At 48.1% G+C, this 21,705-nt stretch overlaps 1 protein-coding gene across 1 annotated transcript; it reads left to right on the top strand.

Annotated features, from left to right (window-relative positions):
* The first annotated feature begins 7,163 nt into the window (after nucleotides 1-7,163).
* On the top strand, nucleotides 7,164-20,887 carry LOC114653851 (transmembrane protein 236-like). Its single transcript, XM_028804417.2, is given in 5 exon segments — nucleotides 7,164-7,683; nucleotides 13,113-13,185; nucleotides 15,776-15,808; nucleotides 15,810-15,915; nucleotides 19,785-20,887. Coding segments are annotated over 5 exon segments (1,098 nt in total). The 5' UTR covers nucleotides 7,164-7,408; the 3' UTR covers nucleotides 20,396-20,887.
* Nucleotides 20,888-21,705: the final 818 nt, after the last annotated feature.

Below are 21,705 nucleotides of genomic sequence, written 5' to 3'. Positions count from 1 at the left end.
ACACAAAGCGAGGGTCTATAAAGAGATGGAGGAGCGAGTTTGGTGGGGCTGACCTCGAGACGGCGAGTGAGCCATGGCCTTCTCGTCCAACATCAGCACCTGACCTCACCAAGGCTCTCCTGGTCACACATTCCCATCAACACACCCTGTGGGAGAGCTGAAGCTGTCAGAGCAGCAAAGGGTGGGCCGACTCATATTAACAAGGGGATGTCATTAAAGTTCACGCGTGTGTAACGGCAGGCGTCCCAGTACTTTTTTGGCAGTAGAGCGTAGATGAAAACCCTGAAGCCTGCCTTTTGTGTTTGGGGCCAGGCGATGTGGGTGGGGTGAGGCCTGTTTCTAAGGCAGACGTGTCCTGGTCCCCAAGCTGCAAGGCCTGCACGGGACCAAAACAGGACTTGGTGTAAAGTTTAAAGTTTTGTTAAGGGAGAGGATAACCACAACCCTCTGGATTAAGACAACAAAAGTAAAGTTTACAACACCAACATTTATTTCCATACAAATGACGGAGCTCAAAGTGCTTCACAGGATGAAGGAAGAGAACAAAATATAAAAATAAAATTAGGTAATAAAATTAAGGGTCCGATGGCCAGGGGGGAGAGAAAAAACAAAACAAAAAAACTCCAGACGACTAGAGAAAAAAAAAATCTGCAGGGGCTCCGAGACCACGAGACCACCCGGCCCCCCCTAACATCAATGACTCCAATCAGTCCTCGTGGTTTTCAGGCTTTAGGTGGAAGAATTAGATGATGATGGCCATGTGGACCTCTGGCCTTCAATCCGTCAATGTAAGGACTGCATGGCACCCTCATCAGGTGGTGGTGAGGACACAGATGGGCACCACAGAACAGCAGAGAAAGTAGGGGGTTAGCACGGATTTTGGAGCCACCATGAACTGCCCCCCCCCCCCCCCCCCCCCAACTGACTACAATTCCTGTCACTCATACTGAGCCTTGATTTGAGTTTCTTGACCTTTCACTGTCCATTTTGACTACCTTGTATCCGCAGATTACAATTTTCAGTTGTACTGCTGCCTCCCCTGGGTGATCATAATGGACTCGGGCAAATCTTAAGCAGGTCAGGTGGTTTGCTTCTTCACCGTTGTTTTGTTTCAGTGAGGTCTGAGGTCCACCCTGTCTTCACCTTTGTACTCCCGTCCTCTTACCATATGTCATGGCTGACGGCTACAGTAGTTAAATATCTCCGTCGTTCCTTTACGTCCGTAACTTTGGACATTTGCAAATATTGTAACTGGTGCCACAAACAAAAAGCAAATACAACATGGCCTTGCAAACTTGCTAGATGTGTGAATGGGGAGTTTTCTCCCTCCATACAGTAGGTGGCGCTAATATGCCAAGAGTAGCCAATCTGCTCTAAAACAGAAGATGAAAAATGCGTAGTTTCAGGTGGCACATAAGCTTGTGGTGACATTTGATTCTCTCCTTTGCCAGCTCATCATCTACATGGCACCAGGCGGACATTTGGTTTTTGGTCTTCTCCCCCACAGACTTGAGTGTCCCTGTCACCTTTGTCTTTATCTCAGTCCAGCCTCCCGGACCACTAGGATGAGCCGACTTCCTTCTTCATGCCAGTCTTATTTCAGCACAACATGGCTCCATTCCATCCCCTGCCAGATTGCTCCCTCAAAATAGGCCTCACCCCAGGCAGCCTGCCCTTCAGAATGTCACCGAGTGGGACCTCAAAATAGGCCTCACCCTAGGCAGCCTGCCCTTCAGAATGTCACCGAGTGGGACCTCAAAATAGGCCTCACCCCAGGAAGCCTGCCCTTCAGAATGTCACCGAGTGGGACCTCAAAATAGGCCTCACCCCAGGAAGCCTGCCCTTCAGAATGTCACCGAGTGGAACCTCAAAATAGGCCTCATCCTAGTCATCCTGCCCTTCAGAATGTCACCGAGTGGGACCTCAAAATAGGCCTCACCCTAGGCAGCCTGCCCTTCAGAATGTCACAGAATGGGACCTCAAAATAGGCCTCACCCCAGTCATCCTGCCCTTCAGAATGTCACCGAGTGGGACCTCAAAATAGGCCTCACCCCAGTCATCCTGCCCTTCAGAATGTCACCGAGTGGGACCTCAAAATAGGCCTCACCCTAGTCATCCTGCCCTTCAGAATGTCACCGAGTGGGACCTCAAAATAGGCCTCACCCCAGGAAGCCTGCCCTTCAGAATGTCACCGAGTGGAACCTCAAAATAGGCCTCATCCTAGTCATCCTGCCCTTCAGAATGTCACCGAGTGGGACCTCAAAATAGGCCTCACCCTAGGCAGCCTGCCCTTCAGAATGTCACAGAATGGGACCTCAAAATAGGCCTCACCCCAGTCATCCTGCCCTTCAGAATGTCACCGAGTGGGACCTCAAAATAGGCCTCACCCTAGTCATCCTGCCCTTCAGAATGTCACCGAGTGGGACCTCAAAATAGGCCTCACCCCAGGAAGCCTGCCCTTCAGAATGTCACCGAGTGGAACCTCAAAATAGGCCTCATCCTAGTCATCCTGCCCTTCAGAATGTCACCGAGTGGGACCTCAAAATAGGCCTCACCCTAGTCATCCTGCCCTTCAGAATGTCACCGAGTGGGACCTCAAAATAGGCCTCACCCCAGGAAGCCTGCCCTTCAGAATGTCACCGAGTGGAACCTCAAAATAGGCCTCATCCTAGTCATCCTGCCCTTCAGAATGTCACCGAGTGGGACCTCAAAATAGGCCTCACCCCAGGAAGCCTGCCCTTCAGAATGTCACCGAGTGGAACCTCAAAATAGGCCTCATCCTAGTCATCCTGCCCTTCAGAATGTCACCGAGTGGGACCTCAAAATAGGCCTCACCCTAGTCATCCTGCCCTTCAGAATGTCACCGAGTGGGACCTCAAAATAGGCCTCACCCCAGGAAGCCTGCCCTTCAGAATGTCACCAAGTGGGACCTCAAAATAGGCCTCACCCCAGGAAGCCTGCCCTTCAGAATGTCACCGAGTGGAACCTCAAAATAGGCCTCATCCTAGTCATCCTGCCCTTCAGAATGTCACCAAGTGGGACCTCAAAATAGGCCTCACCCCAGGAAGCCTGCCCTTCAGAATGTCACCGAGGGGAACCTCAAAATAGGCCTCATCCTAGTCATCCTGCCCTTCAGAATGTCACCGAGTGGGACCTCAAAATAGGCCTCACTCCAGGAAACCTGTCTCCAAACTCAAAAGACAGGCTTCAAAGGCCTGCACAGGCAGAACAATGGGATATTAAAACATACACAAAAATACCCTTTAAGAGAGAAGATACACCAAAAGAAGACCTCTGGCTTGAGAAGAATCTTTATAAATGAAGAAGTTAATTCTATAAATCTGTGACGGACACCGGGGCGTCAATGACCCAAACCCCGACACGAACACACTAGCACAGTCCTGGGTTCAAATAAAGTCTGGTTTATTAACCAAATCACCTCAAATACGTCACAACATCCTCAAAGCACAGGTTGCTCTTTCCAAAATTCCTCTCTTTTGCCACAAGTCTTCTACCTTCCTCCAGCTGAGTGTTGCCCTTCTACCTCCCAGCTCCGACTCTCCTAGAAGTGCAACCCCTTTTACTACAGACCCCTGGAGTTCATCCGGTGCCAAGGCAATTGCCCGATGGAAGTACTTCGGGGTGACACGGAAGTCCATTATATCAGGGAGCTTGTCTCTCTACAGTGGCCTCTTATGGCACCTAGTGACCCCAGCAGGGCTACATCTCCCAGCATGCCCTGCTGATTTATGATATCCAGGGCTGCTGCCATCAGGCATGCTGGGGGACTAAGTGACATTTCTTTTTATTGGGCTGTCCGTCCCTGCTTTTCCATACTTCCTTCTGGGTCTGATCCCTTCTTTCTCCCCAGCCGGGATGCCTATTAGGAATCTCCCGTCTGGGTAAGGAACCATCCCCTCTTCTGGCCGGGATGCCCGTTCAGCCCATGTGGCACCTACAAACCAAAGAAGCACCCACATGGACAAACAAGGTGTGGCCTGTAGGGGGAGCAGCACAAACCCCAGACACACTCGGGTTCAAATCAAGCCTTTTACTTGAGCAGGCTTCTCCACCATAAGCACCGGGCTTTTCCTCCACCAAGTGCCCCAGGTGAGTGTGCTCCTTCTCCTCTCCCAGTTCCTAATTCCCTGTTAACTCAGACCTGTCAGTACCATCAGAGTGTCAGCTTCCTCCCAGTAGGTGGCAGTAGGTTTTGCCTTCCAGAACTCTCATCAAGTCTCACGAGTGAACAAACAAGACGCTACACCAGAGGGACGCTGCCATCTGGTGTATTGTGGGGACACACAGCCCCACCCTGGCCATGACATTCACGGTCATTATATAGATTGGTAGGTGGTGACAAGTCACTATCAAGTTGTTACACACAGTGGACTAAAGCACTGAAGGACAGTCACTGCAGAGATTCAATATGTAATGACAGTGACACGTTGTTGTTACAGACACCAGTGACAAGTCACTATTTATAGGTCAAACATTACAAGACACTCACAAAGTCGCTATACAGAGTAAGCACTGACTGGTGGGTCAAGTTACTGTAAAGATGAAGAGTCACAAGTTACTGTATATACATTACAAATGTGACATGTCACTATATACTGAAGCATTGAACAGCGTTGGCCAGTGTGGACCACCAGGGGGCGTACCCAACCCGACACAGACCGCCAAAGACACCAGTGCAGTTGCCACGTGGGCTCTGCTGCTTCCCACCTTCACCTCCCAGTTCTCTAGTACACACAGCACCCCAGATCTTCTCTCTTTGCCCTTTTCTCACCACCACTCCTCCTCCTCCTCCTCTTCCTCCAGCCAGCTTCGTCCTCTTCCCCAGACTCTCGCTCCCGGAGCAGCGGCTGCCGACTCTTTTTTTAAGGCACCCAGAAGTGCTGCAGGTGCTCGTTGGCCAACTTCTGGGTGCGGGTGAAGTGCTGCAACCCAGGGCTCTGACAAGCGCCCTCTGGTGGTGGCGACGGGTCCCAGCGAGGTGGAGCTTCCAATCCCTACAGCAAGCCAGAGGGTCTGCCCTCTAGTGTTCTGGAGGTGATAACACCCTGAACACAGTCTCTCCCCAGGTCCTTCCGTTAAAGGGACATCCCGGCTGGGCAAGGGTTCTGGCCATCCGTCACACAGGTCACACTACAGACTGAGCATTTAAAGGTAATAGCAAGCTGATCGATGATAGAAAATTAGCCTTTACAGGTTGGACATTAAAGCATGGTGACAAGACTCTAAGTGCTGAATGACAGTCATAGGTCACTGTATAGACTGAACAATAAAGATGGTGACAAGTTCCTATAAGTACTATATGACAATGTCAGGGTTCCATACTGATAAACATGAAAAGCCAGTGACCCATCACTAAACAGACTGGACATATGACTATGGTGACAAGTCACTAAGTAGTTAAGATCACTTAATCGACTGAATACTAAAAGTTGTCATTAAGTATTGAGCGGCAGTCACTATAAGGATTTAGCATTGAAAGTGGATGACAAGGCACTATATACACTAAGTGCTGGACAGCACAATACAGATTGAATATGTAAAGGTGATGGCAAGTTGTTATAGAGACGAAGAATCACCAGGGCACTGACAGGGCGCCATTTAGAATGAGTACTGAATGACAGTCGGAGGTCTCTATATAGACTGGTGACAAGTTGCTATAAGTACTATATGACAATGTCAGGGTACCATACAGATAAACATGAAAAGCCAGTGACACGTCACTAAACAGACTGGACATATGACCATGGTGACAAGTCACTAAGTAGTGAATGGCACTCACTTTGTGTTATAAGTGACGGACACTGACGAGGCGCCATTTAGAATGAGTATGAATGACAGTCAGAGGTCCCTCTATATGGTGTGGACACTAGGTGGCACTGTTGCCCCTTTAAACCCAACAGACAGATGGCACAGGACGGGACACAGGGTTAAGGCAATGACAAGGATTTTTATTCTTTATCTTCTGCCAACAGTGCAAGCTCTCGTCCTACACCTCCACCTGAGCCCGGCTCGCTTGCTGGGTCTTCAGCAGTCCTTTCTATAGTCCTTGACCCGGAAGTGCTTCCGTTCTTCCTCCCACGTAATTTGCCAGCACTTCCGGGTCAGGCGGATAATTCAGGTTTTTAATCGGGGCTTCCGTTGTCATAATCCATTAGTACTTCCGGGCTGGGTGAGAATTTGTTTTCCCACAGCGTCCCCTGGTGGCACCCACAATACCCAGCAGGGCTGTGCTGCTGGACTCCTAATCCCATTATGCTCTTTGGGAATCCGGGGCACCAGGGGAGCTGCCATCTAGCGTCTTGGGGGAGGCCATGTCCTGGAAAAGCTGCCTTGCCCCATCCTTCCATCTCAGGGGCATCCCAGATGGCCGTCTCTTACAACGGTCAATTAAAAGTAAGTCACTGCACACATAAAGGGTCAACATTCAAAGGAAGTGACAAGTGGCTATCTAAGGTGAGTCACAAGTCACTATCTGTAGCGTAAGCACTGAGGGGGGTGGCAAGTCAAAGTGATTAATGTTAAGTCTCAAGTTATCGAACAGATTGAAAGATGATGACAAGTCGCTATATACAAGTCACACTGAGTGGCACCGACTTGCTGCTTTATGGACTAAATATTGAATGACAGTCCCTGTAAAGGTTCAAAAGTAGAAGCTGATTACAACTTGCGGTGTAGAATCAGAATGAAATGACAATCCCAGGTGACCATACAGACTGCAGAGTATGACAGCGACAAGTCACCCTGTGGATTAAACCGATTAAGCCGTGACATGATGCCGCTTAACAGATTGAACATTAAAAGGTTGTGACGAGTCGCTCTATAGCACAGACAGCGGGCACACGGGCGCTCTGAGTCCATCAAAGGCTGGACACCGGGCACAGAACAGCTGCCCACCTGCCAAGTGACAGGGGAGCTCCTGGCTGATGAGTCAACAGGCTCCGCCCTCTTTGCCACTAATGGCTGCTGGTCCTCTGTGTTATCTGAGGTGGCGTGGGCTCCACTGCCCGCCCTTCACCCTGTGCTCCTCCGTATCGTGTTGGCCTTGGCAGATCTCCTTATCTCTCCCTTTTCCATCAGTTCCCTGTTCTCCACAACATTCCAAAGGTGACTTGGCAGGGGTGGCTGCCCTCGGCCCGCACTTGACAATACAATAAAAATTCCTGCCGGTGCCCAGCGCAGCCAGCGTAATGAGGCCAATAAAGGCGTCCACACAATGCTGAGTGCAGTGTAAGCGCTGGCTGTGCAGAGTCCAGGACGAGTGCACCGGCTGGAAAATGCTGGCGAGCTGGAACAAAGCGGAGAGGCTGGCGCAGGCAGCCAGAGGGAGTGGCCCGTGTGACCCCGTGTCTGCGTATCCGTGTGTGGCCGTCACCGAGCTTTACGAAGGATGAGATCGGGGAAGAAGTTCAAGTATGGAATATACGAGCTGCTGCAGTTTTCGGCGCTCTGTGTCCCGCTCTTTGTGGTCATGCAGAGGTTTGCCTCCATCGTGGCCCGCGTCAGGAAGGCCCAGGGGCAACCGGTGGGTGACGCCAACACCGTTTACTGGCTCATCGTGGCCTCCTCCATTGCTTATGTCACCTCGGTTGCCTTGGTGATCTGGTTCCCCATGAAGTACATGATAGCCAAGAAGAAGAAATGCTTCAGGGAACGCAAAAAGTGGTAAGTGCCAACCCCTCGGGCATCTTGGGTCACTGATTTATGTGACGGGGGGGGGGGGGGGGGTCATTCTTGGGTACTGAATGTACACGTTTGTTTTAAAGCCTCTATTTGTATTGTGCCTCTCACAGTGAATGCCATGCCAAGGTGGCACCACACCCACCCTCCCCATCAGGCACCAAACCATCCTCGGCTCCTTCATGGGTTTTTCTGAATGTCAATGGCTCAGATTTGAACCCGGATCCAGAGGTGCCACCCGTGGTGTTGTCAGCTCATTTCAGCCAGTGTGGCTCATTTATTCAGACAGGGTGTAGGAAGTCAGAAACTCATCCCAGATGCCACTTGACTTCAATATTCTGCATGTTGTCTTCACAGGGCACCTCTTAATTTGGGTCGTTGTTCTTTGGATGCCACCTAATTCTTAATTTTTTTCTATGCAGCACGTTTTTTTAATTGTGCCACCTTGTTTATACAATGTAAACTATTAACCCTTTCCTATCCAACCGCAGTTCAGGGTTTCTGAGAAGTGGATGCCAGAAGCACAAGGTGGGCATCAACCCTGGTTGGGATGTCAGTCTACATCAGGGTACAATCACTCATTCCAGGAGAACTCCACACCTGACCGGGATTTGAACCCAGGACTGTGGATGTATGATGCTGCACACAGTGTGCCACATCCACTTAATTAAATTAATGACAGCGGGCATCGGGTACCCTTTCTCGCCATAGTGATTTTTCTAAAGCTCCTTTCTGTGATGGACTTACATGTGTATATGGATTTTATGGTCAGATTTGTTGTTTTCTGTTAAGGACTACTGCGGTGGGCTGGTGCTCTGCCCCGGTTTGTTTCCTGCCTTGTGCCCTGTGTTGTTTGGGATTGGCTCCAGCAGACCCCCGTGACCCTGTAGTTAGGATATAGTGGGTTGGATAATGGATGGATGGATGTTAAGGACTAGGAGTCCCTATAAGTCCTGAACGCACTAACAAAAATGCCCACTAGAGGGGGAAACACCGTCAAAAACCCCAACTAGACACGAAAGGGCTTTGTAGAATCTTAATAAAATGGAAAGGTTTATTCTTATGAAAATTCACAGACATAACATTAAAAAGACGTGAAGCAATAAGGCAATTCCAGGATAAAATCGAAAAAACAAAAAGAGGGTCTAAAATTTATTAATTACACTCAGCACAGAAAATCTCAAGAAAGTCACCAAACACTACCGAGCACAATCAAGATGAACCCCCAGGCACTGTGGGAGAACCTCTGGATTAAAAGGGTGGAGATTAGCAGGTGGCCCCGTCCCTAAGGGTGGACCACCCACAAAATTCACGGAGCATAGCACAGGCATAACTAAAAAACAAAAACCACAAAATAAACGAAAGTATCGTCGACATAAAAGTGAAAAAAAAAACATAAAAAACGAGGAGATGGTAACAAGCCGGGAAGGAACCCTGCCTGAAAGATGAGGTGTCCTATCGGTATGTGTTTGCTGTGTTATGGTATTGTCCTGCTTTGTGGGTGGAGCCCCAAGGAGGCGGGATCTGACATCAGCACTCCCGAGCCTGCCCTCTGGCTTTGCAAGAAAGTGGAGAAGGCTCAGGAGTTGGTGATCATTCATTCACAGTGGATACCATGTTGTCTTGGATCACCTATGGGGACTTGAGGCTGGCTTTGCATTGCCTCTTTCTGCTCTGCTGAGCCCTTTCTCTATGGGAGCCAAAATGAAATGCAATCCTACGTGTTAACTACACGACGATGTGATGCAAAGGCGCAGGGTGTGTTTTAGTTTGGTGCGTCAGCAGCCATAGCTCTGGTGCATCAGAACTGGTCATCCACCTGACACTAAGCGCGTTCAGACCCCGACAGGACTTGGGTGGGAGACCATCTAGGAAAAGCTGGGTGTTGTTGTTGGTGAGGCCAGTAGGGGGCGCTAACTCCGTGGCCTGTGTGTGGATCCCAGTGCTGCACACAGAATGCTGTTCTTTAGGGTGGGATGTCAAGCTGAGGTGCTGACTCTCTTGTCTGTGTAAATGTTCGGAGCTGCTAACTCTGCTCACAGCATCATAATATTTTTCAATTTTTTAATTTTTTTTTTTTAAACGCTATTTCATTTTTCAAATGAGCCAGCATTTTGTGGACGGCCCGGTCACGATGGCCTAAAAGGTCAGCCTTCATGAATGTTCCGGATCGCTGTGCTTTTATTGCTGTTACTTCATATTTGGCTGACGTTTTCACCCGAGACGATTTACAACATTTGCGGGCCAAGTGGTTCGTTTCCTTTCTCTTTTTGTTTTCCTCCAATTGGAGCACACGCAGGTGATGGTGTCAGTAGTGGGATTTGAAATCCAGAGCCCCTTTGACGGCCTACCTGCTCAGAAGAATCCTCGTACTTGGACTTTTGTTTCCGCTTTACCAGAAGATCTCCTTCATTCTCTGACTCCCAGTCTCGTTCCCGTTCCTGTTTTAAATCGTAATTACAGTGCAGAACAGGAATGAGGCCAACGCAGCAGGACTGGGAGACGCGTGCGTGTCTGTCCAGCCACCTGCAGTGAGGGTTGAGATCGAAAGAAAACATCAGAAGTGACGGCAGAGTCACATCAAGAATCAGCAGATGTCAGTCAGTCAGTGCTGGGACGGCGCGCTTTATCCATTTTTATGGAGTCTTCCTTACGCTCCACAATCTTTACATCTGTCCTGGGGTTTCCTTACCCACAGAATCCAGTTTTGAGGCTTGTTGTTTTGTTTTATATGGAAGCCAAGAGAGGAAATGCAATATCGTTATTTTTTTTTAATTGTTTCCTCGAGGTAACGGACTAATTTTATCGAGATCTCGAGAAAACAAAGTTCATCTCCAGGCTATTAGGGGTCCAATACTTATTCAACAGCACATTTCACTCACATGTTCTTTATCGTCGCAGCATCATTTGATTTTCAGGATTTTTTAGTGCAAATGAATTGTCCAAGAGGCCCTCATTTATATGTAACAGTAGGACACTAAAGATGCATCTGTAGGGGGTCGAATACTTTTTCAACCCGCCGTAGTCGCCATTAAGTTTATCCAATCCCGGATAGTTTTGGGCTTACGTGAGGCAACCTTTATACTGTCGTGCTCAGTGACGTCATGGGTGCCTGCGCAGTTCTAGTGCATTATGGGAGAGTTTCTGGGGTAACAACCGACACAAAGCTCTCCAAATGGTCACGCCCGTTACCCAAATGAGTGTTAAACAAAGACAAAAATCTACTGGAAGCTGAGAGAGGGCATAAAATATCGTTATTTATTTTAAATTGTCTCCTTGAGATAACGGTATAATTTTATCGAGATCTCGATAAAACAAAAGATCTTGTTTTCTCGAAATTATGAAATGATTGCATCTAACGTTTAATGTTTAGCTTATTGAAGCCACGTCCTGTTTGAAATGACAGAAGAGCAGAACTGTATTGATCAGCGCGTCACATTTATGTTCAATCAAGGGCTGAAATATATAATAACGTTAGTGTCTGTCATTTAAGAAGACTGTATACCTGAATGATAAGATGCGTTGTCACAAAAAGCGAGACAATCGAAAGGACAATCGCTACAAACAGACAATAATGATGATCACCGCCGAGAGCAGACAATGAAGCGGATTACAGAATCAAATCCGTAATCTCGGACGCTGCACTGAATGCAGAGTGGGGTTCATAAAGTAAAGCGTCAGTAATGAGGTGCATTCTGGGAGTTAGGCCTCTGGCAACAGTGACAGAGCAGCTATAAAATGACAACATTTACAAAATGACGACACAGCAAACTTCCAAAAATAACGATAATAACTCGTACTTAAATTATTAATATAAAACACCCACACATTCATAGTCCCTGATTTTTAAAACTTCTAAACCCCACAACTGGGCCAAAAAATATAAAACATATTAAGAATGTTCCAGACCATCCAAACATAACACAATTACAAAAAAGTTCACAACTGTCAGCGAGAACATCTTCAGGCGGATATCTACTGTGCTGAAACATCGAGAAAGGCAGGCGGCACAGGCCTAGTGAAGGACTGAGAGATAAGTGAAACCGGTCAGAACCAGACAGAGCGGGAAGTGAGCTGCTCTTGATTAGTTAATGTATGCGTACCATTGTGTCACCGCCACTTCACCACTCATCACCAACCCGTATCTGTCCTTCCCCCAAGCTTTCACGCTACCCAGGGGACCCCCTTACAGCCCTCGGTTCTTCAAAAGTATCTGTCCAGTGCCACACACATGGGCATGGTTGGCAGCTAAAGGGCCTGAAGGAGGGTAATTCCATGCCAGACCAGGGGGTGGCAGAGTGCACTGACTCTTTCTCTCACTTCTGTGCAGACCAATTTCAGGAAATCCCACCTGGCCCTAGTGGCATCACTTCCAGTCCCGCCCCCACTGATGATGTCACTTCCGCTTCCAGGCCCAATGACACCAATTCCAGTCCAAGACACTGATGATGTCACTTCCATTTTTGACCCACACTGATGATGTCACTTCCACTTCAAGGTCTGATGACACCAATTCCAGTTCTGCCCCCCACTGATGACGTCACTTGCGCTTCAAGGCCCAAAGACACCAATTCCATTTTTGTCCCATAATAATAATAATAATAATAATAATTCATTACATTTATATAGCTCTTGTCTCAGTACTCAAAGCGCTATCCACACAGGGAGGAACCGGGAAGCAAACCCACAATCTTCCACAGTCTCCTTACTGCAAAGCAGCAGCACTACCACTGCGCCACCTGTGAAAATGATGATGTCACCTTCCGCTTCAAGGTCCGATGACACCAATTCCAGTTCCGCCCCCACAGATGACGTCACTTCCGCTTCAAGGTCAGATGACACCAATTCCATTTTTGTCCCATACTGATGATGTCACCTTCCGCTTCAAGGTCCGATGACATCAATTCCAGTTCCGACCCCACTGATGATGTCACTTCAAGTCCCATGGCCCAGTGACGCTACTTCCGGTTCCGGCCCGCAGTGATGACATCACTTCCTCCGCTCCGCCATCTTTGTGCTATCAAATCAGTTCTGTTGTGGACTCCAGTCTGTACACATCTGTACGTTTTCCATTTTTGCAGCCAGGAGTAACATACAGGTGGCCGTCCCAAACCTTTTAGTGGCTCTTTTGTCATGCTGATGACAGCACATCAGTGCACCCTCACAACATGGACTACCAGCAGGTCCACTTCAGTTGACGGAATCCAGAAGGGCTGGAAAATCCTTTTGTCAAAACCGAAATGGGAGTCGGAAATCACAGTCAGAAAAGCCAAACTGAAACGAGAGGCTTAAAGATCACCTAAAGGAGGTGGCCTGGCCAGCAGACTGTGAAAGGCACTCTTGTTATATAAGACGCAGATGATGGCTCCTTACCTGAAAGGTTTCTTCTTCTTTTGTTTTTGATGATGTTCTAGGCGGCCCGTCCTCCTGGCCTACATGATCCTGTGCACACTGCCGTGCTTCGCCTTCTTGACCGCCGGCTCTCAGGTAATGTCTGCCCAGCGGCGTCTCCTCAACTTCTGTCTGCCATTTTTTATCTCTCTTTTCCTTGGTGACTCCATTCAGCCACAGCTAAGGCTAAAGTCCCCTGTGACTCGAACGAGTCTGACGACACTCCCTGCTGGTGACACATCTTGGGTTAATTCCTTGAAATCAATTTTCGCAGTTTGCGTTTGAAGTTCGCAGTAGTGACATGCTAATCGTTAGTCAGATGGTTCTACGTATGTAAATTACTTTTACGAAAAATAAATGTTATCCAGAATATGTCTAGTAAGAGCAAACTAACAGAAAGTGAGTGATGTACACGAGGAATACACTCGTAGCGGGCACTACGGCCTAGTCGATGGCTTACAAGAGAACTCATCAAGTGGCCACCGTCTATCGACTACGAGTTAACTCGTCTTTAGCAGACTGCAGCAGCTGCCATTTCCTAACATTTTTCGACAGCGACTTTTTGTTTTTTTTTTGTTTTCCATGGGGCTTCTATGAGTCATTTCACAATGTGACTTCCCAGAATTCCCCAGCGTGTGCTTGCATATGACGCCATCATTAGTGACGACATAAAGGTCGACAGTTTACTCAGAAATCCTTTCATGTTATCATTCTGACCTGTCAAGTTTGTTTTTTCTGGTCTGAGATTCTTGCTTTGATTTTTCGCACCTGAGGCTTTGACCTCGGCTTGCACTTTGACCCACGTTTCTCCTGGTTCTTATTTTACTGTCCCACCTGTTGAGTTGGCACAAGAATACGTATGGCAGGTAGTGAGTTTAACAGGTTTACCAGGTTATGAGGTGTTCAGGGTCGACATTGTCACGTGGCGCCTTCTGATCAACGTAATCAACACGTCACCACCCTTCAGCTCCAGGGTTAGCCACATGATGACCTGGAAACTTCTCTCTCCTTACCTGAACTAACCTGGAAATGATGGGAATCCTGACGACATTGTCCTCTGGGGTCTGAACTCAGCTATTGGGGGCACACCTGGCCAGGAGCCACACTGCCCTCCGGTGTCACACTGCCCTCTGGGGTCAGAACTCAGCTATTGAGGGCACACCTGGCCAGGAGCCACACTGCCCTCCGGTGCCACACTGCCCTCTGGGGTCTGAACTCAGCTATTGAGGGCACACCTGGCCAGGAGCCACACTACCCTCCGGTGCCACACTGCCCTCTGGTGTCTGAACTCTGCTATTGAGGGCACACCTGGCCAGGAGCCACACTGCCCAACGTTGCCACACTGCCCTCTGGGGTCTGAATTCAGCTATTGAGGGCACACCTGGCCAGGAGCCACACTGCCCTCCGGTGCCACACTGCCCTCTGGGGTCTGAACTCAGCTATTGAGGGCACACCTGGCCAGGAGCCACACTGCCCTCTGGTGCCACAGTGCCCTCTGGTGTGTGAACCCAGCTATTGAGGGCACACCAGGACAGGTGCCACACTGCCCTCTGGTGTCTGAACTCAGCTATTGAGGGCACACCTGGCCAGAAGCCACACTGCCCTCTGGTGCCACAGTGCCCTCTGGTGTGTGAACCCAGCTATTGAGGGCACACCAGGGCAGGTGCCACACTGCCCTCTGGTGTCTGAACTCTGCTATTGAGGGCACATCTGGCCAGGAACCACACTGCCCTCTGGTGCCACATTGCCCTCTGGTGTCTGAACCCAGCTATTGAGGGCACACCTGGCCAGGAGCCACACTACCCTCTGGTGCCACAGTGCCCTCTGGTGTGTGAACCCAGCTATTGAGGGCACACCTGTCCAGGTGCCACACTGCCCTCTGGTGTCTGAACTCTGCTATTGAGGGCACATCTGGCCAGGAACCACACTGCCCTCTGGTGCCACATTGCCCTCTGGTGTCTGAACTCAGCTATTGAGGGCACACCTGGCCAGGTGCCTCACTGCCCTCTGGTGCCACACTGCCCTCTGGTGTCTGAACCCAGCTATTGAGGGCACACCTGGCCAGGAGCCACACTACCCTCTGGTGCCACAGTGCCCTCTGGTGTTTGAACTCTGCTATTTAGGGCACACCTGTCCAGGTGCCATACTGCCTTCTGGTGCCACACTACCCTCTGGTGTCTGAACTCTGCTATTGAGGGCACATCTGGCCAGGAACCACACTGCCCTCTGGTGTCACATTGCCCTCTGGTGTCTGAACTCACCTATTGAGGGCACACCTGGCCAGGTGCCTCACTGCCCTCTGGTACCACACTGCCTTCTGGTGTCTGAACTCTTCTATTGAGGGCACACCTGGCCAGGTGCCACACTGCCCTCTGGTGTCTGAACCCAGCTATTGAGGGCACACCTGGCCAGGAGCCACACTGCCCTCTGGTGTTTGAACTCTGCTATTTAGGGCACACCTGGCCAGGTGCCATACTGCCTTCTGGTGCCACACTGCCCTCTGGTGTCTGAACTCTGCTATACTCTGTTGTAAGGTCCTAATTCTCACATGGATGCGGTCCAATGAAATTCCTACTCGCATGTGTTAATCAACACACCACACTCAGTCTCCACTCTAGCGGGTCGGACTACTGGACCACCAAACTTTTGGCCAAAGTGATGTGTCTGTTTCTGGGTTCCCCCACAGGTCCAAGTGTACAATAACATGGCCCCCCCCTCTCCACGACACCCTGACGGAGCTCCCCGTGTCCTTGGTCATCTTCTCACTCATAAGCGTGGATATCATTGAAAAACTGCGCAAGTTTCGTCTGAGGGGACAAATACAAGGTAAGCAAAAGAGTGATGTGCAGCATGACCCGCTTTGGCTTAGCGTGAGACACGGGTTCAAGCCTGGGTTGTATGAATGGCTTCAGTTTTTACTCCTTCATCTGGGGGTGGGGGTGGGGGGGGGTCTCTTGATCCACAGATTCTGAAATCTTCTATTAGTTTCTTGATTTGAGATTTCATTTTGTTGTTACCAATTATTTGACAATATTTTTGCCTGCCATCTTGGTGATTTACGATCGCCGCTATTTTGTCTTCCCGTTGTTAGGGCAGCTCCTGTGTTGCTAGGGGTGTGCCCTCAGAGGTCATGACCTGCATTAACCATGCGCCAGCTTTTAAAGATCTTGTCCTTATCCGAGATTACGGATTCCCAGAAGGCTTTATGTCACAGGATTCTGTGATGAAGTTTCTTGGTCTCTTTTTGAGGTTTTCTCGCCATTGTGGGTTTGGCACACCGTGTGGTAAATCTTGTGGTGTCGCCCCCCCCCCCTTTCTAACCCTTTCTGAATGCGCCTCTTCTCCCAGTTGCTGCCGGCTCCCTATCATTACAATGGCTGGCACCCCACTTTTGGAGGGCTGCATAGATGTCCGTAGCTCCTGAAGGGGTCCACAAGTGAAGACACGACCCAAGGGATGAGGAGACCAGGTCAGATGAGATGTTGCAATATGACTCAGTGGAGAAGTGTGGGTGGGGGTCATTGCAAAGGGGACGGTCCAACGGTATCATCTGTTACTGGCCATTAATAATTGTCCCAGAACTGAATTGGCAGTGCAACACAGTTCACAAAAATAAATTGTATATTCCATCCAGTGAAGATCAGGCCATCGACACATGAAACCTGGTCCAGCGCATGGGGACATGGGAAGTGTCCCCAAGTATTAATTCTGCAGGCCTGCCATTTAGTATTTCAATAAGGTTCTCTAGTGGCAAAGGGCTGATTTCTGCTGCCAGGCGTGTGCTGTGTTTGCCCTGCTAATACGATGCCCACTTTGCCACTTTGCTGATCGCAGCCCTAAAAACGCATCGGAGACTAAAAAGAAACTCAAAGCTCCACCTACCTTGCTGCTAGGCGGGTGGTTTCTGCCTGGTGACTCTTGCTGTTGTGCACCACGCCGTGTGGAAAATGATCGACACGTCCCGTTGTTTAACACTTCGATATTGTGAACGAGAAGCAGAAGTAGAATCGAACACCGAAGTGCAGACGAGTCCTTAAAAAAAAAAACAAACGTTAAAAACGGCTGTCAGGCTCTCAGATTCTCACGGCTGAAAATGGAGATCTGTTTTGGTTTATTTAGGGGACACCAGGAATGCACCCATCGTTGACTCGGCCCACCCAAGTAGCACAGCACAGCACATGAAACAAATGATAAAGGGGGCATTGAATGAACAATGAAATAACCGACCATGCAGAAGCCCACCTGAAAACCCCCAACATTGATAACTAATTAATCAAGCACAGATACAAGAAAAAGCCCCCAAGACGATGGGCACGAAACGCTCAGCACACAGTCCAGCACCACAATGCAGATGGCAGTGACGTCTGCCGTGAAATCGCCTCCTGAAAGAAATGTGAAGACGGCGACTTACAAGTCACGGATAAGCCACGCGAAGAAGCCACCGAGCAGACCTGAAATCCTCGGGGTGTCGATAATATCACAGAAAGCACAAGTGACAATCGTGAGCCTCTGCCAGCTTCTCACCTTCTGTCTTATAGCCCAGCTGACGCTGCTCAGTGACACAGCGAGCCCGAGGCGGCTAAGAACCAGCAGCTCTTCGACTTCAGAACTCGTCATTAGGGAGCTCTGACAGCAACATCAATTTCAGTGTCATATTTGGAAATTGAAATGCATCCATTCTGCTCATCAGTACTGGGCATGTTCAGCCAAATGAGCCAGATCAGACCTGCCAGTCTACACCAACGAACAGACGGGCAGGACCAGAAGGAGGACACTCGATGGACACGCCTGCTGGAATGATCTGCTCTAGGACAGTCACTTACTCTTCAAATTAAAGGGGTCCGAGCTCTACTCGAGGCGGGTCTCAACCTGATTTTGCTGCAGCTCCCTCTAGTGGGTTATCAGTTCAAACTACAACTCCTCACAGGGAGGACTGTGGGAATACAAATCTGGGGAATTCCATTCAGGGCACTTCTCAGCCCACCTTCTGGTATTTCCTCCTCGTCCTGCAACCCCAACCCCTAACAGTTCACTCTGCCACAGCCGGTGTCCTCGACACATCCTTACACCCCATTTTGTATTTGTTACTTCTTCTTCTTCTTCTTCTTCCTCGTCTTTTTCTTCTTGTTGTTGTTTTTCTTCTTCCTCACCTTCTTCTTCTCATTCTTTTTCTTCTTCTTTGTCTTCTTCATCAGTGACCCTGTGTTCGGATTCAGCGAGTTGGAAAATGGATGGATGGATGGATGTTCTTCTTCATCTTCTTCATCTTCTTCTTTGTTATTGTCTTCTTCTTCATTGTCTTCTTCTTCATCTCCTTCTTTGTCTTCTTCTTTATCATGGTTTTTGTCTTCTTCTTTGTCTTTGTCTTCATCTTCTTTATCATCTGTGTCTTCTTGTTTGCCTTTTCTTCTTCATCATCATCTTTTTCTTTTCATCTTCATCTTCATTCTTCTTCTTTGTCTTATTCTTCTTCATCATCTTCTTCATCTTTGTCTTCTTCATCTTCTTCTTTGTCATCATCTTCTTCATTATCTTCTTCTTCATTTCCTTCTTTGTCTTCTTCTTCATCATTGTTTTCATCTTCTTCATCTTTGTCTTCTTCTTTGCATCTTCTTTATCTTCTTTGTCTTCTTTGACTTTTCTTCTTCATCATCATCTTCTTCTTTTTCATCTTCATCTTCGTTCTTCTTCTTTGTCTTATTCTTCATCATCTTCTTCTTTTTTGTCTTCTTCTTTTTCTTTTTGTTCTTCTTTATCTTCATCTTCTTCATTGTCTTTTTCTTTCTCATCTTCTTCTTCTCCTTCTTTTCTTTTTCTTTGTCTTTGTCTTCTTCTTCATCTTTGCCTTTTTCTGTTTCTTTGTCTTCCTTCTTCATCATCATCTTCTTCGCCTTCTTTTTTCTTCTTCTTCCTCTTCTTTTTCTTGTTGTTGTTCTTCTCCTTCACCTTCTTCTTCTCATTCTTTTTCTTCTTCTTTGTATTCTTCTTCATCTTCTGCTTCTTTTTCTGGTTGTTGTTCTTCTTCAACTTCTTCTTTGTCATCATCTTCTTCATTATCTTCTTCATTTCCTTCTTTGTCTTCTTCTTCTTCTTTGTTTTCATCTTCTTTATCTTCTTTGTCTTCTTATTTGCCTTTTCTTCTTCATAATCATCTTCTTCTTTTTCATCTTAATCTTCGTTCTTCTTCTTTGTCTTATTCTTCATCATCTTCTTTTTTGTCTTCTTTTTCTTTTTGTTCTTCTTTGTCTTTGTGTTCTTCATCATCTTCTTCTTCATCATCTTCATCTTCATTCTTCTTCTTTATCTTATTCTTCTTCATCATCTTCTTTTTTGTCTTCTTTTTTTATCTTCATCTTCTTTGTCTTCTTCTTCATCATCTTCTTCTTTTCTTGTTGTTCTTATTCAGCATCTTCTTTGTCGTCATCTTCTTCTTCATCTCCTTCTTTGTTTTCAATGTCTTCTTAATCTTTGTCTTTGCCTTCATCTTTGCCTTTTCTTCTTCATCTTCATTCTTCTTCTTTGTCTTATTCTTCTTCATCATCTTCTTTTTTGTCTTCTTCTTTTTCTTTTTGTTCTTCTTTGTCTTTGTGTTCTTCATCATCTTCTTCTTTGTCTTTGTCTTCATCGTTTCCCACTTCCATGTGGGCTCAAGGTGTCTCCTCACTAACTGTCTGTTTGTTATGTTTTTGTGACAGATGTCGATGACCCAGTCATGCTCGGCCCCGTCCTCACCCATCTCACCCAAGTGGCCACCGTGTCGGGCCAGATGAGGGGCTCAGCCGAAGACAACATAATGAGAGAAGCTAACGGGTCGGTGCCCGGAGTCCCATCCCTGGAACATGTGGCAAGGCCTCGGAGCAGCTCAGAGCACAGCACGCACACGGCCAGCAGCACCAACTATGGCACCACGTACACGTCTTCGGGGCGCCTGCACTGCCTGACTGCCAGCGACCCGAGGGCCGTAATCTTTGTGGAGAGTTTCATCCTGTGGTTTGACACCGTGGAGCTCGTGCGGGTCGCCACTGTGCTGGATGTCTCTGTTTCCGGATGGCTCTTCCCAATTTACATCTTCAGCTACATTTCTCTGCTGAGGTTGGTGCTGAAGCCCAGAAATCCCATGCTGAGCTCCTTGGGCGTTTTACTGCAGGACGTTCCCTTCCTCTTCATCCGCGTCGGACTCGTCGCTGTTTTTGGCTACATCACTCCGCTTCTGTTCCTTTTCAAAAACTTCCTGGTCTCTTTGACTTTTATCTACTTCAATTTTCTGACCCGTCTGAAGATGTTCAACACCGAGCAGATGTTTTGATGACATTCAAGTTAAATAAACGCTGGGACAAGTGAGGAGGACATGGACGAGGCTAACGGGGGATGTAACCGGGCGGGCTTGTCCTGTTGGGTCTGTCACTGAGACATTCACATGTTGATGGAGGCGATTTGATAACATGTGCTGCCGGACGTGGGCTACGATGACATGAGTGTCCCAGTCTGTCCATTAGGCCATCTGCCTTCAAGAGGACATTTACTGGGGACAATGGCTGGCTGGGACTCTCTTTCTTCCTTTGTTTTTTTCTTAATTGTTGTCTTCACTTAGTAATCATAATGAAAGGCGCTATATGACTTTCTTTCTTTCCGTCTTTTTCATTGTTGCCCCCCACCTCCTCATAATCCTGGCATCAGAGGTGCCATCTGGAAAGGCAGCCATGATGAAGGCAGACACCTGCAGCATTGGATGTAGAAGAAGGAGAACCCAGAAGCTCGAGGGTCACCAAATAAAGACCCCCACCCCCCAACACTGTCATTAAAGAGAGCAGCCTGGGTGACCCTGGGGAGACCCCCTTTAGCTCCATCGGCTGACAGGCCTGTTCTGTGATCCCTAGGCCTAATGGCTTCATATGGGGGGGCATCACCCCCCCGAGTGAATTCCTGAGCAGAGACAAAACCACATGGACGCGGGTTCGGTGCCAGCACTGACCCCTTTATTACCCTGCGTGAGTCACTATTGAAAGGCGCTATATAAATTAAGGCTGCTTGTTTCTCGTCCAGACTAAGTAGCTTGAAGGCTCCAAGTTGATTTTTTGGCCACCAGCAGGTTTCTTCAGCCTTGACATCCATGGACGTTTGTTCCCTTTCTTGACAATTCGCCCTGTTTTATGGTTTTCTAGCTGTGATTGTTCTATATAGCGCCTTTTAGTAATTGCTGTTTACCCTCCCAGTGTCTGTCACAGCCACACATTTTGTATTTGCTCTTTTTTTATTCGAATGCTCATTTTGTATATTTTTTTTGCAGTATTCTAATCTTATTTGCTATTAATTGGCACTTCATGAAATAAACTTTGATTGCTCCTCCAAGTCAATTATTTCTGATGATTTTAACCCAACCTGAAGTGGATGACCTCCATGGGTAACAGGGACTACTAAGGACGCACTGAAGGATTTTAACCTAACGTGAGTGACCTGAAGCTACAGAAATGGCCTGGTGCTCCAAAGGTCGGTCACTTTACAATCACCCCACAAGGACAGTGAAGGACACCAGTGAAAGTCGGACCAGAGAAACGAATGAGGCAGCAGAACATGAGATAATGGAGCGACAAAGATGGCCGCCCAGGCAAAGAATTC

Source organism: Erpetoichthys calabaricus, chromosome 6 (genome assembly GCF_900747795.2).
Source record: "Erpetoichthys calabaricus chromosome 6, fErpCal1.3, whole genome shotgun sequence".
In the NCBI taxonomy this organism is placed as follows: domain Eukaryota; kingdom Metazoa; phylum Chordata; class Cladistia; order Polypteriformes; family Polypteridae; genus Erpetoichthys; species Erpetoichthys calabaricus.
The sequence above is the reverse complement of the archived record's forward strand: the minus strand, read 5'-3'. Positions and strand labels throughout refer to the sequence as shown.